The sequence below is a fragment of the Rosa chinensis genome, chromosome 6, assembly GCF_002994745.2.
Source record: "Rosa chinensis cultivar Old Blush chromosome 6, RchiOBHm-V2, whole genome shotgun sequence".
Taxonomy (NCBI): Eukaryota; Viridiplantae; Streptophyta; class Magnoliopsida; order Rosales; family Rosaceae; genus Rosa; species Rosa chinensis.
Window position 1 is genome coordinate 4,151,500 of NC_037093.1, and position 18,856 is coordinate 4,170,355.

At 39.0% G+C, this 18,856-nt stretch overlaps 1 protein-coding gene, 1 long non-coding RNA gene and 1 pseudogene across 2 annotated transcripts; all 3 read right to left on the reverse strand.

Annotated features, from left to right (window-relative positions):
• Positions 1–5,229: 5,229 nt before the first annotated feature.
• Positions 5,230–6,224, reverse strand: LOC112170608 (1-aminocyclopropane-1-carboxylate oxidase homolog 1). The gene is made up of 2 exons (XM_024307953.2): positions 5,707–6,224; positions 5,230–5,620 (listed from the first exon to the last, which is right to left on the reverse strand). Exons 1-2 carry the CDS (start codon positions 6,222–6,224, stop codon positions 5,230–5,232), a joined length of 909 nt encoding a protein of 302 aa, XP_024163721.2.
• A 4,268-nt stretch (positions 6,225–10,492) lies between these two features.
• On the reverse strand, positions 10,493–12,756 carry LOC121049768. Its single transcript, XR_005801295.1, has 3 exons — positions 12,653–12,756; positions 11,516–11,588; positions 10,493–10,620 (listed from the first exon to the last, which is right to left on the reverse strand). It is a non-coding gene; the product is annotated as an uncharacterized LOC121049768 (long non-coding RNA).
• Positions 12,757–17,103: 4,347 nt separating this feature from the next.
• On the reverse strand, positions 17,104–18,807 carry LOC112170013 (annotated as a pseudogene).
• Positions 18,808–18,856: the final 49 nt, after the last annotated feature.

Sequence of the window (18,856 nt, forward strand, 5' to 3'; positions counted from 1 at the left end):
AGGTAAGAGATTGTTGGTCTTTTAATGGGTGGAATATGGAGTTCCTAAGGTTACACTTTGATGATGATATCATTAATAAAATTGTTCAGATTCCTCCCAGTTTTATGGGAAGTGGACCTGACAAACTTATATGGGGTGGCATTGCCAACGGTCACTTCACTGTTAAATCTGCATATCTTACTCTTGTTAAGGATGAGAGTTTTACTACTTTTCCTTGGTTATTTTTGTGGAAGCTCCCTATTCCATCCAAGCTAAAGTCTTTTTGCTGGCTTTTGTGTCATGGTAAGATTCTTACAAACGTGGAGAGGAAAAGAAGATTAACTAATAACCCTCTGTGCTCCCTTTGTCATGTTCAAGATGAGTCTGTCCTACATCTCCTTAGAGACTGCCCAAGTGCTATGAGAGTTTGGAATGGTATTATATGTCTGGATTCTATCTCTAGAGCCATGCAATTGGATTGGGAGGGTTGGTTTGCTGCAAACATCCATCATAATTTTCGCTGTTATGGGGCATTAAATGGTGTACGGTGTTTATTTTTAATTGCTGGTACATATGGAAATGGAGAAATAAGGTGATTTTTGATGGAGAGTTTCATGTTCCTTTTAATCCCTGTAAAATCATTATTGATGCAGCCAAAGAATGGACTACTGCTAATACCAGTGGCCCGACCTTTGCACAAAGGACTACTGTGAGTTTGCATTTGGAGAAACCCCTAATGAATTGGATTAAACTTAATGTTGATGGTGCCAGAAATCATGCCGGTGTGATTAGTGCTGGTGGAGTTATAAGGGATCATTCTGGGTCTTGGTTGTTTGGGTTCTTTCCTAACTCCGGGTGTGGTACTGTGTTGCAAGCTGAATTATAGGGCCTCCTACTTGGTCTCAAAATGTCTATTGATGCTCATTATCAACATGTGTTAGTTGAATCTAATTTTGAAGTCCTTGTCAAGTTGATGAATGATGGTGTGGATGCTTTGCACCCTTTGAAGTCTGTGATTAATAGTTGTAAGGCTCTTCAAAGGCAGTTTCAAAGGTGTGAAATAAAGCATATCTACAGGAAAGTAAACAAGGTTGCTGATGTGTTGTCCAAGATTGGATTGGATTCTGAGATTGGAGTGCACATCATGATGCAGTCCCCTCCACAAGTTATCACTATTATGTTGGATGATTTGTGTGAAACTTCTTGTTTTAGGAGCATACCTTGTAACTAGTTTTTGTTTGTTTTCTTTTGCTAGGCTTTTGGCCCCCATTTAATAATAAAAAAAAAGGGCTAAATACTGTTTAGTACCTTGTGGTATGGGTCCAATATCAATTCAGTCCCTTGACTTTTAATTTCATCAAAAACACCCCCACACTAGTATTTCTCGTCCAATAGGTCCCTCCGTCGGGATTTCGTCAATTTCAGACGTTAAGCTGCTGACATGGCATTTCCAACTCAGCAAAGTGGGGCCCACATGGAAGCCAATTTCCCAAACTGACCCTGACTAAACAGGGATTAACTATGGTTTATGGTTGACTATAATAAAAAAATAAAAAAAACTTATTAATTTAATACTTTAATTATTATTATTATTATTATTATTATTTTAATAAAACACCAAATTTCGTGGTTCTCTCCCTCCCTCTCACCCACCATCACCACTGCCACTACCACCGCCGCCACCACCCAGTCCCCAACCTAATCGGCTGACTGAATTGGAGGCAGCACTGAGAGCATCACCTTGAACTGGTACTTTGGAAATGACAAGTCGATGCTGCAACACAACTGTATTTTCCAGTTCGACGACCGACGATTCTCCTCTCCAACAAGCGCAGTACCGGCCCATAAATTTCAAACTTTAAACCCAACAAACCCTCTTCTCTCCCTAATGGTCCTTTCCATGGCCTACTCGGCCATTGTCATCGATCATCCTCCAGCGACCACTACCTGCCGCGACGCCTCCTACAGACGAAAGCAGAGGTCCCTGAGCCTCCTCTGCTCCAATTTCCTTAGCCTCTATATACAATCGCGACTATGTCCACCGCCGTGATCAACCTCGACGCCGCCGCCTTTCTCTTCAGCATCGTCCGCCGCCTGATCTACGACATCGTCAATGTGCTGGAGAGCGTTAGACTACTACTACTAATAGCAATTCGACCAAACCAATGAGCATGGGAAGTGAAAAAAACAAAACCAAATAACCTTGATCCAGATACACAAAGAACACCAAATTGCAGAACATCATCAACTGGACCCGATCTTTCAATCTTTGATTATGGCGGTTCCTTCCCATTCTCCATCATGAACTGTATCAATCTCACCCAACCATACCCAATCACCCATCACTGACCCATTCTCGACTCAATTTCTCGGCCTTTGTTCATCTTCTGGGTATTGCCTCTCAATTCTTGACTCAATTTCTCATTTTATCTGTTCATGTTGTTTGGTTTCAGTTCAATATCGCAAATCCTAGACTGGGAGATTTGAATCTAATAGAAGCTCTGAATCACATAAAGTACATCCCTCTCACGTAGGAAAGAAGCTCAAGAACAGAAGGAGGATAGCGACGAACCAAGACAATTTCACCATCCCTAATCAGGATTTTTTTTTTTTTAACACTAAGAACTCATGCTAAAGCTAAAAACAAAAGAGAGAAAAAAGAAAAAGAATAAGAAATTAAGCAAGAAAAACAAAGTCAATATTATCATGATGTGAACAATTATTATTGTAATTCAATTTGTTTTAATTCAAGACATCTTTTCAGCCAGGGTTAGTTTGGGAAATTGGCTTCCATGTGGGCCCCACTTTGTTGAGTTGGAAATACCATGTCAGCAGCTTAACGTCTAAAATTGACGGAATCCCGACGGAGGGACCTATTGGACGAGAAATACTAGTGTGAGGGTGTTTTTGATGAAATTAAAAGTCGAGGGACTGAATTGATGTTGGACCCATACCACAAGGTACTAAACAGTATTTAGCCCAAAAAAAAAAAAAAGTAATAAAAAACTAAGGAGGGACTATAGAATGCAAAAGGTACGTTGAGTGCAAATTTAATTCTCCATAAATTTAGTCACTTGTCTCTAAATCTTTTCAGTTACATTTACATTTTGTTTAAGCATATCTAAAAGAAAATTAGCTTACATGGTAGAAGACAAATTTGCTACTTATTAAATTGCACTGACCATATTAGTTTTTGGTTTTTGCACTTATTAAGTTGTATTTCATGTACTATTTAATAAATGGTTGTGTAAGATCTCAAGATCGAGGATTCTATATATAAAGAATTTGAGGTAAACATCTTATTTTTGATATCGAGAATAAATCTCTTCTTTCAAATTCAACAAACTTGAGCAACTTTGAAATTAGTGTAAACCAAAGAGAAGAAGTGAAACCTTGGTCACATGAACAGACTCCACAACTCGTGTATCGGGAAATTCAACCCTTAAAAGCAGACAATAATTCAACTGGCTGATGTTTGAGTTTACAAGTCATCTCTCGATTGGCTTCCCAATCAAAGTCCACTTTATATGGAGGTAGAATTTTGTTTTGTTTATTTATTGAAAATTATAGAAATGAATAATAAAGAACAGAAAATAGAAAAGGGCTATCTTCTCATTAAACTAGAGAATGACAACATTTTATTATAGAACACAACAATAACATAACAGAAAATACTCAAAATGGAAGGGCTATCTCCGCATTACACTAGAGAACTGCCATAAAGTGTCGATTAACATCCAAATTAAAGCTAAAAAAAAAAAAAAAAACAACGAACATGCTTAAAGCACATACATTTATTTTAAGTACCCATATATTGGAACCATACATACAAATTCACGTTCAAACTTCACAGCTTCAAAGATTTTAGAGCAGAGACCTCATTTATGGCGTTTTTGTAATAATCTGTAAAATATTCTTTCGTAGTAATTGTTCGATAAATGGGTGGATTTTCTTTGCATGTCAACTCTTTAATTGGCTCGTACACCCTCGACGGATTATCCGATGGAGCAGGTTGGAAAAAACATCCCACAGATACTCTTGGACCTTCTTTCTTTGCCACCACTCTATGATTAACGCTTACGAACTTATCATTTGAGATTATCTGCACTAAAAGATGCATTATCACAAACAACGAAACAGCTGCATGCAATCAATCTATATACAATTGCCAGAGACATTGTGGTACATATAGGTCCAAATTCATATATTTTACCCAAAGCTAGCTACATGAATCTAAGTTGTATAACGAAACTCATACCAGGTTATATATACTATTCTTCTTCTTCTTTTCCACTTCTATTGTTTATATATATATATATATATATATATATATATATATAAAGAATCTGAACTACAAATTTGTAATTGAAGATCTACCTATTTATGAACATGGTACGGAAAATGAATGTTTAGTAATCACTGAGAAATTGACAGATTAGAGGATTTACTGGATCAATATTAATGGTAAAGAGTGTTAAAATATATATATATATATATATATATATATAAATATAACTACGTATATATATAAATATAAATAATCTGAACTGTTAAACAGCGACAAGCGTGGCCCGTGGCCCACCATTGTACCGATACTGTCCCAACTTAACCACCCGTTAGGTGTTGGGTTTTAATCACAAAAGGCCTCGGTACAATTGGGTGAGATCCACCCACTTATAAGTTATATTTCATTTGTCACTTTTCCAATGTGGGATCTTTTCTCTCCAACACGCCCCCTCACGTGCAACCTAACTCTAGGTCTGCACGTGAAATTAATTAATCCAATTTCCACATTAGAAATTGGGACACAAGTCTCATATCGGAGACTTGGTCGATACAATCCAAGGCCCACATTGGACACTTGGTAATTTCAATGGCAATACAGGGAACCCCAATTTGGGTTCATGATACGTGACTACGTGGAGACGCAATTGGAGAAGGACCCGCTCTGATACCATGTTAAACAGCGACAAGTGTGGCCCGTGGCCCACCATTGTACCGATACTGTCCCAACTTAACCACCCGTTAGGTGTTGGGTTTTAATCACAAAAGGCCTCGGTACAATTGGGTGAGATTCACCCACTTATAAGTTATATTTCATTTGTCACTTTTCCAATGTGGGATCTTTTCTCTCCAACATGAACTACAAATTTGTAATTGAAGATCTACCTATATATGAACATGGTACGGAAAATGAATGTTTAGTAATCACTGAGAAATTGACAGATTAGAGGATTTACTGGATCAATATTAATGGTAAAGAGTGTTTCTTGGAACATATGCGTACGTAACTACGTATAGATCATAGAAAAATCTTGCCTGCATAAGATTTCCAATGTTGACTATTAAAGATCCAGGCACAGGAAGAACATCAATCCACTGGTTTTCATGCAAAACCTGAAGTCCCCCAATATGATCTTGAAGTAGAAGTGTTATGAAAGTGCCATCTGAGTGTTTGGCTGTGCCAATTGTGCGCTCAGGCTCAGGACATGGAGGATAGTAGTGACTAATAATAAGATGCTCTTTTTCGCAATCCAAACCGAAAAGATGGTCAGGTTTGAGTCCAAGTGCCTGAGATAGCAATTCAAACAAAGTGACACCTAACTTCTGTACTTGATCAGAATACTCCATAGTTATATCCCTGAAATGAGATAGAGAACACGTTAATTAATTTAATCACATGCACATGCAGATGCAGATGCATGATCATATATGGATCATATATACCTGCAAACAAGAGGCAATTCTTGGGGATCAAGAGGCTCGGGAGCCATGTCAAAAAACAAGCTGTCCCTCCAAGTAGCAAACCTTGATTGGTACAAATTATAGCTACTAAAGTATTTGACCTTCCTCATGGGATCCCTAGTATAGTACTCAGCCTTCACCTCCCTTGGCAGCTCATGAAACCCACGCGTCGCCTCGAGCATCTCCTCCAACACTCTCTTGGGTATCCCATGGTTAACCACATGAAAGAACCCCACACTCTCTGCAGCCCGCAGGATATCTTGGATCACCTTAGCAGGCCTTCCGGCGGCAACATCACCAAGGTCCACAACTGGAATACTGAATTGGTGTTGGCCAGTTGGATTGCCGAAACTTGGGGTGTCTTCGGCTGAGGGATCCTCTGGCTTGCATATGAAAATGGATGGGACTTTGGTGATTCCATCATCGACAAGACCTTTGACACCAGCTTTGGATTCGTCAAAGGCCTTTAGCTGTTGCAGACGCTCTTGAGTATTGGCCATTTTGTTGTACGTAAGAAATCTGATTACCCCAATATGCAGAAGCTCTTATTTATAGCACTGAAGTACGTACTGCATGCAACTAGACACCCCCCAACATTTTCCCAAACTCATGTTAATTGACTAGAGAACTAGAAGGAAAGTTCAAGCAATTGCAATTGACTATATTAGACCCTTCCAAGGAATAAATGAACAACTACGTGCATCCACAGAGAAAGATGACCTAATGTCTATGACTTTGTTTCGATCCCTTAGTTGCCATTGATAAGTCATAAGGCGTAACGTTGTAATTCCATCCCAATTAAGTCATATATAGCAGTTGAGCTCATCATCTACGAAAGCAGGAGCTTTGTTCTCTAATATTTTTTCTTTGCTCTTTTCTGACCGAAAAGAAGAAATTTTCTTTGCTTTCAGTATATATTCTTGCTTCTTGTTTTGTTGCGAGTCAGAGTGTGCGTAATTGGTTGGTAAACTTATCACTCATTGTGTTTGGTCTTTGGAGTGTTAAGACTCTACTCTCTAGCGGCTAAGCCTTAATACTGACAACTAAAGAGTTACGCCATTCTTATTCTCATGCAAAGATAATGACTTATTCGGCCTCTTGGGCTTCAAATAGGATTTCTGAGCGCCTTTTTGGGCTGGGGCCCAATAAGAATTATATATTTTTTGAGATAAAGGAGGTCAGACTTTATTGATCAAAGGAATGCTTACAGATTACAAACTTCAGCCGCTAAGGCAGCTAGTAAAAAAGAAGGAGAAGAAAAATAAAATGTGTCCACCATGCAAGAAGTAGCATGAGCGGCCATAAGATGTGCAACCCGATTTGCACTTCTCTTAGTATGAGTTACATGCATATTGGCATGGTTCTTCAAAACTGCCCCCAGGTCATCATAAATACGTCCCAAAAAGGACAAATTGCAGCTCTCTCTACTAACCAACTGACTATGAACCAATTGGGAATTGGTTTCAACAATAGCTGGAAGAAACTGATTTGCAACTACAAACTTAAGAGCTTGTTTACATGCCAAAGCCTCCACATGTTCAGGAGACAATAGACCATATAATGACATACCTCCTCCTGCCAAGAAAGTACCCTGCCAATCCCTGATTACAAATGGTCAAATCCAATGCTACCATTCTTCGTTGCTTGATGAAAAGACCTATCAACATTAACTTTAAAATATCCCAAAGGGGGAGCAGTCCTTCGAACTGTTCTTGTACTACTAGCTCTGTTATGCTCAGTTTTCACATTCAAGAAACGAAAATCATGCAATCTAGAGATGGCCTTCAAAACTACTTCATCAACAGTACCAATTTGGTTCTCCCAAACCTGACTGTTCCTTTCCTTCCAAACCCCCCAAAGAAGGTAGACTAATATACCTAGTAACTCCAATGACAGCTCAGTAGCACAAGAACTAAGCCATTCCAAAAGATCAAATTGAACAAAGTGAGGATTATAACACACCTAAGCCAAAACCCCATTTGTTTGCAACACTTGTTTTGTGAAAGAACAATCACGACACAAATGAATTGTTGTTTCAATCTCCATGATACACAGAGGACATGTCATAGACTCTAACACAACCCTTTTCGAAGCAAGTCTCTCCAAAGATGGGAGTATATTGTGACACACTCTCTCTCCATATATGAATTTTAGCTGAATTAGGAATAACTACCTTCCATAACTTTTTCCAAAAGCTTACACCAACAGACAATTCAAAAGGACTACGAGAAGGAGAAGTAGAAAAGGAGAATCGATAAGCAGTCTTTACCGTGAATTTTCCATGCTTTGCAAGACGCAAAATCACCCTATCAGTAACCTCCCTTGACGATAAAGGAATAGATAAAATAGCTTTAGCCTCATACACCGGAAACACCCTATTAATTAGACTAACATTCCAACTCCCTGTATGGTGAATTAAATCACTCACCAAATTGAGATCAATTGCAACCAAATTACCTTCACAAGGGCGACAATCTGGCACCCCAGGAATCCATGAATCTGTCCATATATTCACCATTGCACCATCACCAATCTGCCAAAACATCCCTTGTCTTAATAAATCCCTTGTGGAGAAAATACGCCTCCAAGAATAAGAAGGAGAAGCATGAGAAGAAGCAGTCCAAAATGAGTCATCTGGAAAGTACTTAGCTTTAAACAATCGAGCAATCAAAGATTGAGGGTTATTGACCACCCGCCAAACTTGTTTTGCTAACATTGCTGAATTAAACTCTGCCAAGCTACAGAATCCTAAGCCTCCTTCCTCTTTAGGGTTACACATGCCTTCCATGTCTTCCAATGAATTTTCTTTTATCTAGCATACTTCCCCACCAAAACTTTGCACATAATTGCTCAAGATCTTCACAGAAATTTTTTGTCAGTTGGAAAACACTCATAGCATAAGTAGGGAGAGCTTGTACCACTACTCTGATAAGAATGTCCCTTCCTGCGCCACTCAACAACTTACCTTGCCAATTAGAAACCTTCTTGGCCAAATTTTCTTTGATATACTGAAAGGTAGCTGTCTTCTTCCTCCCTACATAGGTTGGGAGCCCAAGTATTTTTCATGGGACTCAACAACCTCAACTCCCAACAAAGAAGACACCTCCTCCTTCATATTATCATAAACATTTTTGCTAAATACAACAGAACTTTTATCAAAGTTAACCAACTGACCTGAGGCTCTGCCATATGTTTCAATAACATCTTGTATCTAATAGCAATCCTCTAATGAAGCTTTAGCATAAAGCATGCTGTCGTCAGCAAATAGTAGGTGATTCACTAGAGGTGCCTCCCTGCATATTTCTATCCCAGGCAATAACCCCCAAGCTTGCTTTTGCTGAAGTAAAGCTGAAAATCCCTTTGCCCCAATCAAAAAAAGATATGGAGACAAAGGGTCACCTTGCCTTAGTCCCCTACTTGGAGTCACAAGGCCGCGAGGTTTACCTCTCACCAAGAATGAGTATCTGATAGAGCAAACACATTGCATCACCATCTCTATCCAATTAGAAGCAAAACCAAACCTCTCCATAACTTTTCGAAGAAAAGTCCATTCCATCCTATCATAAGCTTTACTCAAGTCCAATTTGAGAGCCATGTAACCGTCACCTCCCTCCCTTTTATTATGAACAAAGTGAGCAAGCTCATTAGCCACAAAAATGTTATCAGTAATCAACCTTTCAGGAACAAAAGCACTCTGATATGGTGAAATCAACTTCGGCAAAATTCGTTTCAACCTGTTGGCTATAACTTTTGAACAAATCTTATAAATCACATTACACAACGCTATAGGCCTTAAATCCGACATGTGCTCTGGATTATTCACTTTTGGGATAAGGTAAACATGTGTGAAGTTAATTTGTCGTAGAACCTGACCTATATGAAGAAAACTCTGAATTGCCTCAGTTACCTCATCCCCAACCAACTCCCAGTAGTGTTGGAAAAATAATGGGGGCATCCCATCAGGCCTTGGGGATTTAGTAGGGTACATTTGGAATAAGGCACACATAACTTCATCCTGAGAATATTGAGCACATAATTGCTCATTCATAGCTTCAGAGACACAAGGCTGGATAGCTTCCAATGTCGCTGCCATTGCTTCCACATCGATGTCTAATGCGGTGAACATGTGAGTGAAATAGGAAGTCAGAACATGTTCCACTCCCTCATCATCCTCACACCAATCCCCCTGCTCATCAAACAAACCATGTATAACATTTTCCTCTTCCTAGTGCTGCTTTCCTATGGAAAAAGCTAGTGTTGCGATCCCCTTCTTTTAGCCAAGTTACTTTCGATCTCTGCTTCCAAAAGGACTCTTCTTGGGACAACAAAGTTTGAAGCTTCTCCATTAACTGCTTCTTCTCCAATAATCACTACTAAAAAAATTGCTTTTGTGACGCCTATTTTGCGAAGGCAAATTGACTTTTTGCGACGGAAATGTTAGCGTTGCAATAGGTGGCGTCACAAGATCCATTTGCGACAGTAAATTTCTGTTGCAAAAAGTACTTGCGATGGAAAATTGTTGCCGTCGTAATGGCTAAACTATTTGCAACGGATACTTTGCCGTCGCAAATAGATATTTCATTTAAAAAAAAAAAAAGTGGGGTGAATTGCACACCAAAAAAAAAATTGCACACCAAAGCTAGTACCATGTTTTGCATATATTATAAATTGACAAATATCAAAATACAATATCCATCATTCTTACACCAACTAACAATCACAACTCTAAAAAATAAAACAAAGACTAGTCAAGGCAACCCCAACATTGTAGCACCTTCATTAGCTAGCTTCCTCAACAGTTTCAGGTCAGAGATTGCAAGGAACACAACACTGCAGCACCTTCATTAGCTAGCATCCTCAAACAGTTTCATGTTAGAAATTGGAAAGAACACAAATCTGCATAACAAAGAGCAATACAACATCTATTAGACTCTAACAGGAATGGTAAAAGATCATTTACTTCAAGCAATAGTGAAGAAAATGAGCTTGCAAACCATTGCAGAGAACATGATTAAGCACAGCGCAGAAAACACAAGAAACCTAATGTTAATATAGAAGTTGGAACCATACCTTTTTCTTCGCTTTCAGTTTCAGTTTCGATGTCTACACTAAAATCATAGACCTTAGGCTTTATATTTTACCATAGAGTAACAGATACAAGCAATTGTGACGGATAGTAAAAGTCTACCTACATCCATCATAATCACTTGTACGCAGTAGAGAGATAACAATATGAAATGTTACTAGAGCAGAGCTCTAGCCGTATAGATAACTTTCAGACCACAAATAGATAGCTTTCAGCTCTAAGTGGATAACTCATCTTTAACTTTGTTGCATATCATTTCCGTCTGCTACCGTAACTAATTTTAATATGTGTGGACTTCAGGATAACGTGTAGCAGGATTTTGACTATAAAGACTTTCTGATTGCTACGATGAAACTTCAATAACATTGCTTATGGACCAGAAGCGAGACATTGTATATCAAATTTCTCAATGCAAGATAATCAGATACAAAGCCAGATATATGAGCAGCTCAGAAAGTCCAATATGTCTATAACGAATTCTTACAGAATAATAAAATCAAGAGATAATAAGATAGCCAAATAGCAAACCAGTAAAAGAAACAAACCAAGTGGATATAAATCATTTCCAGATGGGTGTTTCTAAAGAAACAGGTAGATTAAGATAAAACTAAACTAAATGAACATGCGTGCACTATCACTATCATAACACAAAAGGGTTTCACATGCATCTTTACTAATTTGAAAAGGGAGAGCAGATGATGTTACCTCCGCCTCGCTGTGAAGATTCAGCTTTTTCACCAGATACTTTTTTATGAAAGAACTGGGTAAGTTACCATCTCTGAGACATTTGAATAAAGAAATTCAAATTAATTTGTGATAAGGAAACAGACTAAACAAAGAAATACACTAAGCACTACCAAATTTCCAGAAGGTTTGAAGAGAGCATTTTCAGGTTGATCACCACTTGATATTCTCTTATTGGGATTTTTAACAAGCAACAGAAAGAGTGCCATGAAACTTCAATAGAAGTAGTACGTTAAAAGAATGCAAATTTTACTATAAAACAAAAGAACTAATTGAAACTGACAAACTATGATTAGAAAGTCAAGAAAAGAGCTTCAAAAGTCAAAAATCACATAATTCAATCAAATGACTTTATATTAGAAGATGGTATCACAGCCACAGCCCCTTTTGGCAGGAGGAAAAGGTGAATCATCAGAATGGAATTCAATCTTGTACTTAGGCTCACGAGAATTATGACTAAAAGTGCCACCTGCTGATGAATATACCGAGACGAAAACAAACAAAAAGAACATAAACTTGTAGCACCAGACATTCAATTAGGCATCTAAAAATGAATGGTTTCCTACCATATGTGGATTCCTAAGGCCAGTTTCTCTAAACTAGTTTCCGAAACCTTTAACCAACCATTTTCTTTACTCCAGTGCAAATTCTCTTCTCATAGCATCACTACTTAGCTTAGTTAACAGTATCTCTAGCATACTCATATAGTAAACCAAGTGAAATATAACCAAAATTTAAAGTGCCTGACCTAATAATCCTACAAAATTGATCCTCCCCTTAATAATCTATGGGTTGATGAAGAATGAACCAGAGCGAAAGATGAGAAGTTGACGGAGAGGGAAAGATCTCATCAACCTTTGGCTAGAAAACCTAGAAAGAAAACCGAATCAAAATTAGATCTTGAGCCCTAAACAGACCCAAACGAAATCTACCCAATTCAAATCATATTCGCACAATATATACCAAATTAAATAAAAGATCAACACAATCGATCAGCATGAGAGACAACTGGCGATAACAAAATTGCATAATCGGTCGGGTACAACAGAACTTCAGATTAAAAGAAATCTAGGAATTTTAGAGTTTCGAAAAAATCACCTTTTTCTCTCTGACGATCCTTTCGAACCTCGACCATGTCTTGTTCTAGGTGCTATGGAGCTTAGGCGAGAGAGAGAGAGAGAGAGAGAGAGAGAGAGAGAGAGAGAGAGAGAGAGAGAGAGAGAGAGAGAGAGAGAGAGAGAGAGAGAGAGAGAGAGAGAGAGAGTTTGGGAGAGAGAGAGAGAGAGAGCTGGGCGAGATAGAGGTTAATTAGGGCTGCAGATCGAGATGTTAGTGAGGGAAATAGAAATAAGTTTGGCGACGACAAGAGGAAAAAGCGTAGCAATCGATTACAAAGTTACTACGGCAAAGATTTGCCGTCGCAAATGATAAGACTTAATCGCGACGGAACATTCTCCATATCAATAGGGTCTCAATTGCAACGGCAACTATTGCCGAAGTAAAAAGGCGAAGCAATTGCAATATTTTTTAGTAATACTGAATCAGTTAAATTTACATCAAGCAATTCCTTCAACCTCGCTCGTATCCCTAACATAGTCATCTGTCGACCTTTGAAAGTCTTTTTCTGCCAAGCATCCAGCTTCATTCTAGTATAGAATATCTTCTCTGTCAATTGATACATGGGATGACCAGAAACATCCCTTTGCCAAGCTTGCTTCACCACACCATGGCATTCACCATGTTGTAGGCAATGAGCTTCAAACTTGAAGCGATGGTGACGCGGTCTTTTGGCCAAAGGAACAATACTTGCTTGCAGTAGAATTGGCACATGATCAAAATCACTTGGAGGCAGATGCATCAAACGAGCAAATTCGAAGATGTCACACCATGTTGGCGTGCAAACTGCCCTATCCAACCGCAATTGGGTCTCGGAGTTCCACCACGTCGCTTGAGGTCCCTGAAACCCTAAATCAAGCAGATCCCCATAGCCTAAAGCTTCCCTGAAACCCCACATCTGTCTTTCTGCCCTAATTGGACCATCCTTGTTTTCACTGCTATTGAGGATTTCATTGAAATCCCCAATCACTACCCAAGGAAGAGTATCCAAATCACTAAGATCCCGCAGAAGTTGCCAAGATTTATCTCTTTCTGATGTCCGAGCAAAGCCATAAAAACCCGTAAGCCTCCACCTAGGGTGACCAGAACCTCCGTCAATCTCAAGATCGATATGGTGCTGCGACGTCGTACCTACTTTCACCAACACATCATCGTTCCAGAACATGCCCAATCCTCCAGATTGTCCATCGCTCAACACTTCCTTAGCCTGAGAAAACCCTAGTGACAAACGCAAAGCATCGAAGGCCACAAGATTGCTGATCTTAGTCTCACATAAGAAGACGATTTGGGGCCTTTTTTGAGCGATCAAATTCTTCAATGCCCGAGTTGTCGTGTCATTGCAAATCCCTCTGCAATTCCAGCTAAGTATATCCATATCCATGGTAGATTAAATCTTGCTTTCTAGAAAACTAGAAAGTAAACCCTAGCAGAGAAGGCTAGGTCAAAAAAATGTAGAAGTTGTAAAATCTTAAATATACCCAAATTGAACCCCCAATAAGAATTTTATATTCTTGAGCTAAAATGATCACCAAAAATAAAATAAAAATGACCATGTTATCTGCTTTACTCTTCTTCAGGGCATTTATCTTTTTTTTGTTTTGGGCTTCAATTTATTCTTAAAAGGCCGGTGTACTAGGAGAGTGCTAGTTTTGTTTTTTCTTTTGGTTAGAGGTGGCTTTGTAGTAGTTTCTACATGACGATTCTTTATGTCAACCTCTATTGGTACCACAGTTGCGTAATTGGCTAATAGAAGGCTAGTGAATGATTTTGCCCCAAAAGATATGGAGTATCTTTGTTTATATGATTAAATACTCGTTACTCCTCATACTTTTCCCTGAAAAACAGTTTGGTCCCTCACCTTTTAAATTAAACTAAATAGTTTTTATTCTCTCTAATTCTCATATAACAAGTCCAAAATGATCCGAAATGACTATTATGCCCCTCATTTTCTATTTTTATTATTATTTTTATTTTTTTCTCTATTTTTTTAATTTTTCTCCCCTTTTTTTTATTCTCTCTCTCTCTCTCTCTCTCTCTCTCTCTCTCCCCCTCCCTCTCTCCTGGCCGCACGGTCTCTCTCTCTCCCTCGACCTATCTTCTTCTTCTCTTCCTCTGCCATCACCGGAGACCACCACTTCCGGCCACCATCTCACCAAAAACCTAAACTCTCTCTTTCTCTCTTCTCAGCCGTGCGTCCTTCTCTCTCTCCCTTTCTTCTTCCCTTTACAACCACCGGAGAACACCATCTCTGGCCACCATTTCATCACGCCGCCACCTCCAATCAATCCAGCACCCAAATCCGACCTAAGCCCAAGCCTCACCAACGACATGCACCGCCTCCGGCCTCCACCCGCGACCACCCAAGGCCGCCTCTCAACCTCCATCGATTTCCGACCATCACCTCGCCATATCGACACCACCGTCAGACTCAGCAAGCCCTAGATAGCAAAACCCAAAAACCCCTCTGCCCGCCGACGCCTAACGACGTCGTTCGAGCATCACCGGAGCTCTCGGCTCTGCATGCCTTCGATTTCTAGTCTCCAGCTCGAATCGAGTTTCAACACCTCCATAAATGAAGTCGGAGCTACACTATCTTTCGAAACCCCAAACTCCTAACCTCCGATTCCGACCAAAGCTGCCGCTGGTGCGTGGGAGAAGCTAGCTCCGCCGCTCATGGCTGCTGGAGCTTCAGACCGCCTCTATTAGGTAATCTTCGTGTTTTTCCTTTGATTGGAGCTTCTAGGTTGACGAGAAATGGAATCCCTAATTGTGTTGTTTAATTTTGGATTGTGAGAGGGCTATGGATTTCTGCTTTTTGGAAGTTTTGAGGGAGGAGGAGACTGCTGGGTCAGTTACGTTGATGTGAAGGAATGGTAAGAAACTCGAGACTTTGTTTTGCATATGGATTGGTTGAGAATGGATTATTGATACTATTTTTGCGTACTAGGGAATCTGAAGGATTAATGGTGGTAGAGTGCAGCTTCGACGATTCGACTTCTAATTTGGAAAAGAAGAATGGTAAGGGTCTGGGTATTTGGATTTGTTTTTGCCGTATATTATGTGTACTCGGGTTTCGGTCTGGATTCGACTGATGATGGTGGCGCTGTGAGATGGTCTCCGGTGATGGCAGAGGAAGAGAAGAAGAAGAGAGGTCGAGGGAGAGAGAGAGATCGTGCGGCCAGGAGAGAGGGAGAGAGGGAGGGAGAGAGAGAGAGTATAAAAAAAGGGGAGAAAAATTAAAAAAATAGAGAAAAAAATAAAAATAATGATAAAATAATAATAAAAATAGAAAATGAGGGGCATAATAGTCATTTCAGATCATTTTGGACTTGTTATATGAGAATTAGAGAGAATAATGACTATTCAGTTTAATTTAAAAGGCGAGAGACCAAACTGTTTTTCAGGGAAACGTATGAGGAGTAACGAGTATTTAATCCTTGTTTATAAGTTCGCTAATTTTAGCGAGCTTATCATCAACTTGTAAGAGTTTGTTTTGCTTAGAATAGGATTTCATAATTTTCTTGCCGGCTATCTTGTTGTAAGGATAGGTAGACTCTAGTTATTGGCTGTTGCTGGCTATTATTTCTAATGATATCAATTTTTATTCAAAAATAAAATAAAATGGTGTGTAATAGATCGAGGATCAAAGAAGGGTTGTGTATTGCAGATAGCTAACCATGATGATGTGAATAAGAACTTTGCACATATGTTGGATAAAATGATTAAAATCTAACTTTTACTAAAACTATCATTTATTTGATGCAATTGGATGAATAAACAATTTATGTTTATTATATTAAATCTTTGCAGATATGATCTTTAATGATTGATTAAATTATAAAAACGGTTAGTATATGAATTTAGACAGGCTAAAGTAGGCAAATAAAAGAGAATTTGGAGACATAAACACTTCCGGACAGTGTGGACCTAAGTTTTTTCTGAAGTTTAATTTTGATTCTTGCCTAATTATCTTCATTTCAATGTGGTTCCTTGAAAGCTTCATATAGAGTAAAGTAATTGTTTGCACCGAATTTCTTTGATGGATTTCTAATCTTCGCACATTGGTTCTACTTTTTTCCATTCGGTTGTATTGATTTATAGATCGAAGTAAAATGTTATTGATCTGGAATCAAGTCAGTACCATATATATCTACAAGAAGCCTCACCCTCAACTTCAACCTCAACCTCCCGCGTTAACAAATCTATCTTGTGTTTTACTCTTGTGGTCCATTTAAATCAACTCTTGATAGAAGATTAAGCTCTACGTTTGCAATCTAATTGCAATTAATTGCAGGATATATGCAACAAATGAATACACATTAAATTGCACAGTTTTCAGTTTATTACAGAACAACTTTTTATTTGTCAAAGACTCTTTTTCGCAATGACGTCATTGAGGGATACCATCAAAACAGCTCCTCGATCAACATCAGTTAGCGTTGAACCAGAGTTGCAATGAACTCATCAATGTTCTTGTTAGAACTTCCTCCTTCATCCACAGCCTTTCTAGCCAATTCTTTCAATGCTATAGCATTCTTTTGTATTTCATTTCCCCTCTCTCCCTCCAATATTTCACTTACACAATGCTCTACTTCTTCTTGCCTCACAATCCCTTTCTCATCAACTTGAGCTCTGATCCCAATTTTCCACACATCCATAATGTACTTGGCATTGGTGTTTTGGTCGGTCCATCGAGGCATTGCAACCATTGGAACCCCCAAGCCCAAAGCCTCCAATGTGGAGTTCCAACCACAATGTGTGATGAAGCAACCAACTGCTTCATGAGCCAAAACCTCCAGTTGGGGACACCAGGAAATCACAAAACCCTTTGCAGATGTCTCCTCCACGAACCCTTTCGGGACCTTCCTTGCTTCTGATTCTCTAATCACCCGCAAGAATTTTCTTTTACTACTCCTCAATTCGAAAGCCAGTTCCTCCATTTGCTCAGCTTCAATTTTTGCTCGACTGCCAAATGACACATAAACAATAGAGCCCTTTGGCTGTTCATTGAGCCATTTCATGCAGACATCACTCTTTGGTTTAAACATGTTGAAACCATAGTCTTTATCTTCAAGACGCTTATCCAAGTATTGAGATGGTATAGTTGGTCCAATGGTCTTCATTGGCCAAAACTTTGTTGTCCAATCCACCGCCTATGCATGAAGAGCAAAAGAGTTTAAGAATACTTAGTTCATGATCAAAATTAGTCTAGTAATGTGGTACACAATATCTACAAAGATGTCATATGAATGCTACAGAACTCTACAAAGATTCATATGGTCTATGTAACATTAATCATTAGTTTATGAAACTCAAAAATCATATGAAAGCCAAACAAAGTGACTTAAATAACAAAGCTTCCTATATACTTACTTGTCCTTCCAACTCATAAAATGTATTGCAGAGGACCCAATCAGCCTTGTCAACATTGGGGAACTGATCCACAACAACCAATTTATAGGCGCCCAGGTAAGACCTGAAATCATATAGAAAGGATGGCAGGTCTGAGGGCTTAAGTGTCGGAAACCCAGGAAGCGATATTTCAGACTCAACCACAAGAAGTTTCAGCAATCCATTTTTCACATGGCAGTAGATGGTGTCAACAACACAAGACTGTTGAAGAAAATAGCCCCAAGAATCCCAAATTTCTTGGCAATATCCAGAGGCCAAGGCATGAATGCATCATAAACAATACAATCAACCGGTAACCCTGAGCTTGAAAGCTTCTCAAGAAGCTCAGCCAAAGTTTGTGACCCTGATTTCTTCAAGCTCTCCAAATAGACATCTATGCTTTCTGCTTGTGCTCTCCCACCTTCATCATAACCATAAGAGATCGTCTCTAGTGGAATACGCCTGGGCATTGTGTTGCATAAAAACCGAGTGGTGACCAGTGTCACTTTGACTCCTTTATGATCTAAAAGCTTAGAGAATTGGAGCATGGGATTGATATGGCCTTGGTCAGGATAGGGTAAGATCAAATAGTGAGCTCTGTAGGCTCTTTGTTGACCCTTCTCCATTTCTCTATCTATGTGTTGCATAGCGAAAACCCAAAAATGGCAAGTTATATACTGATGAAAATGAATATGATGAATACACAACTTCTGAACCAAGTGATGGAACTCGATACGTCTCTTAGTCGTTTGGACATTAATTTCCAAAAATGAATGTTTTTTTTTATTTAAGGAA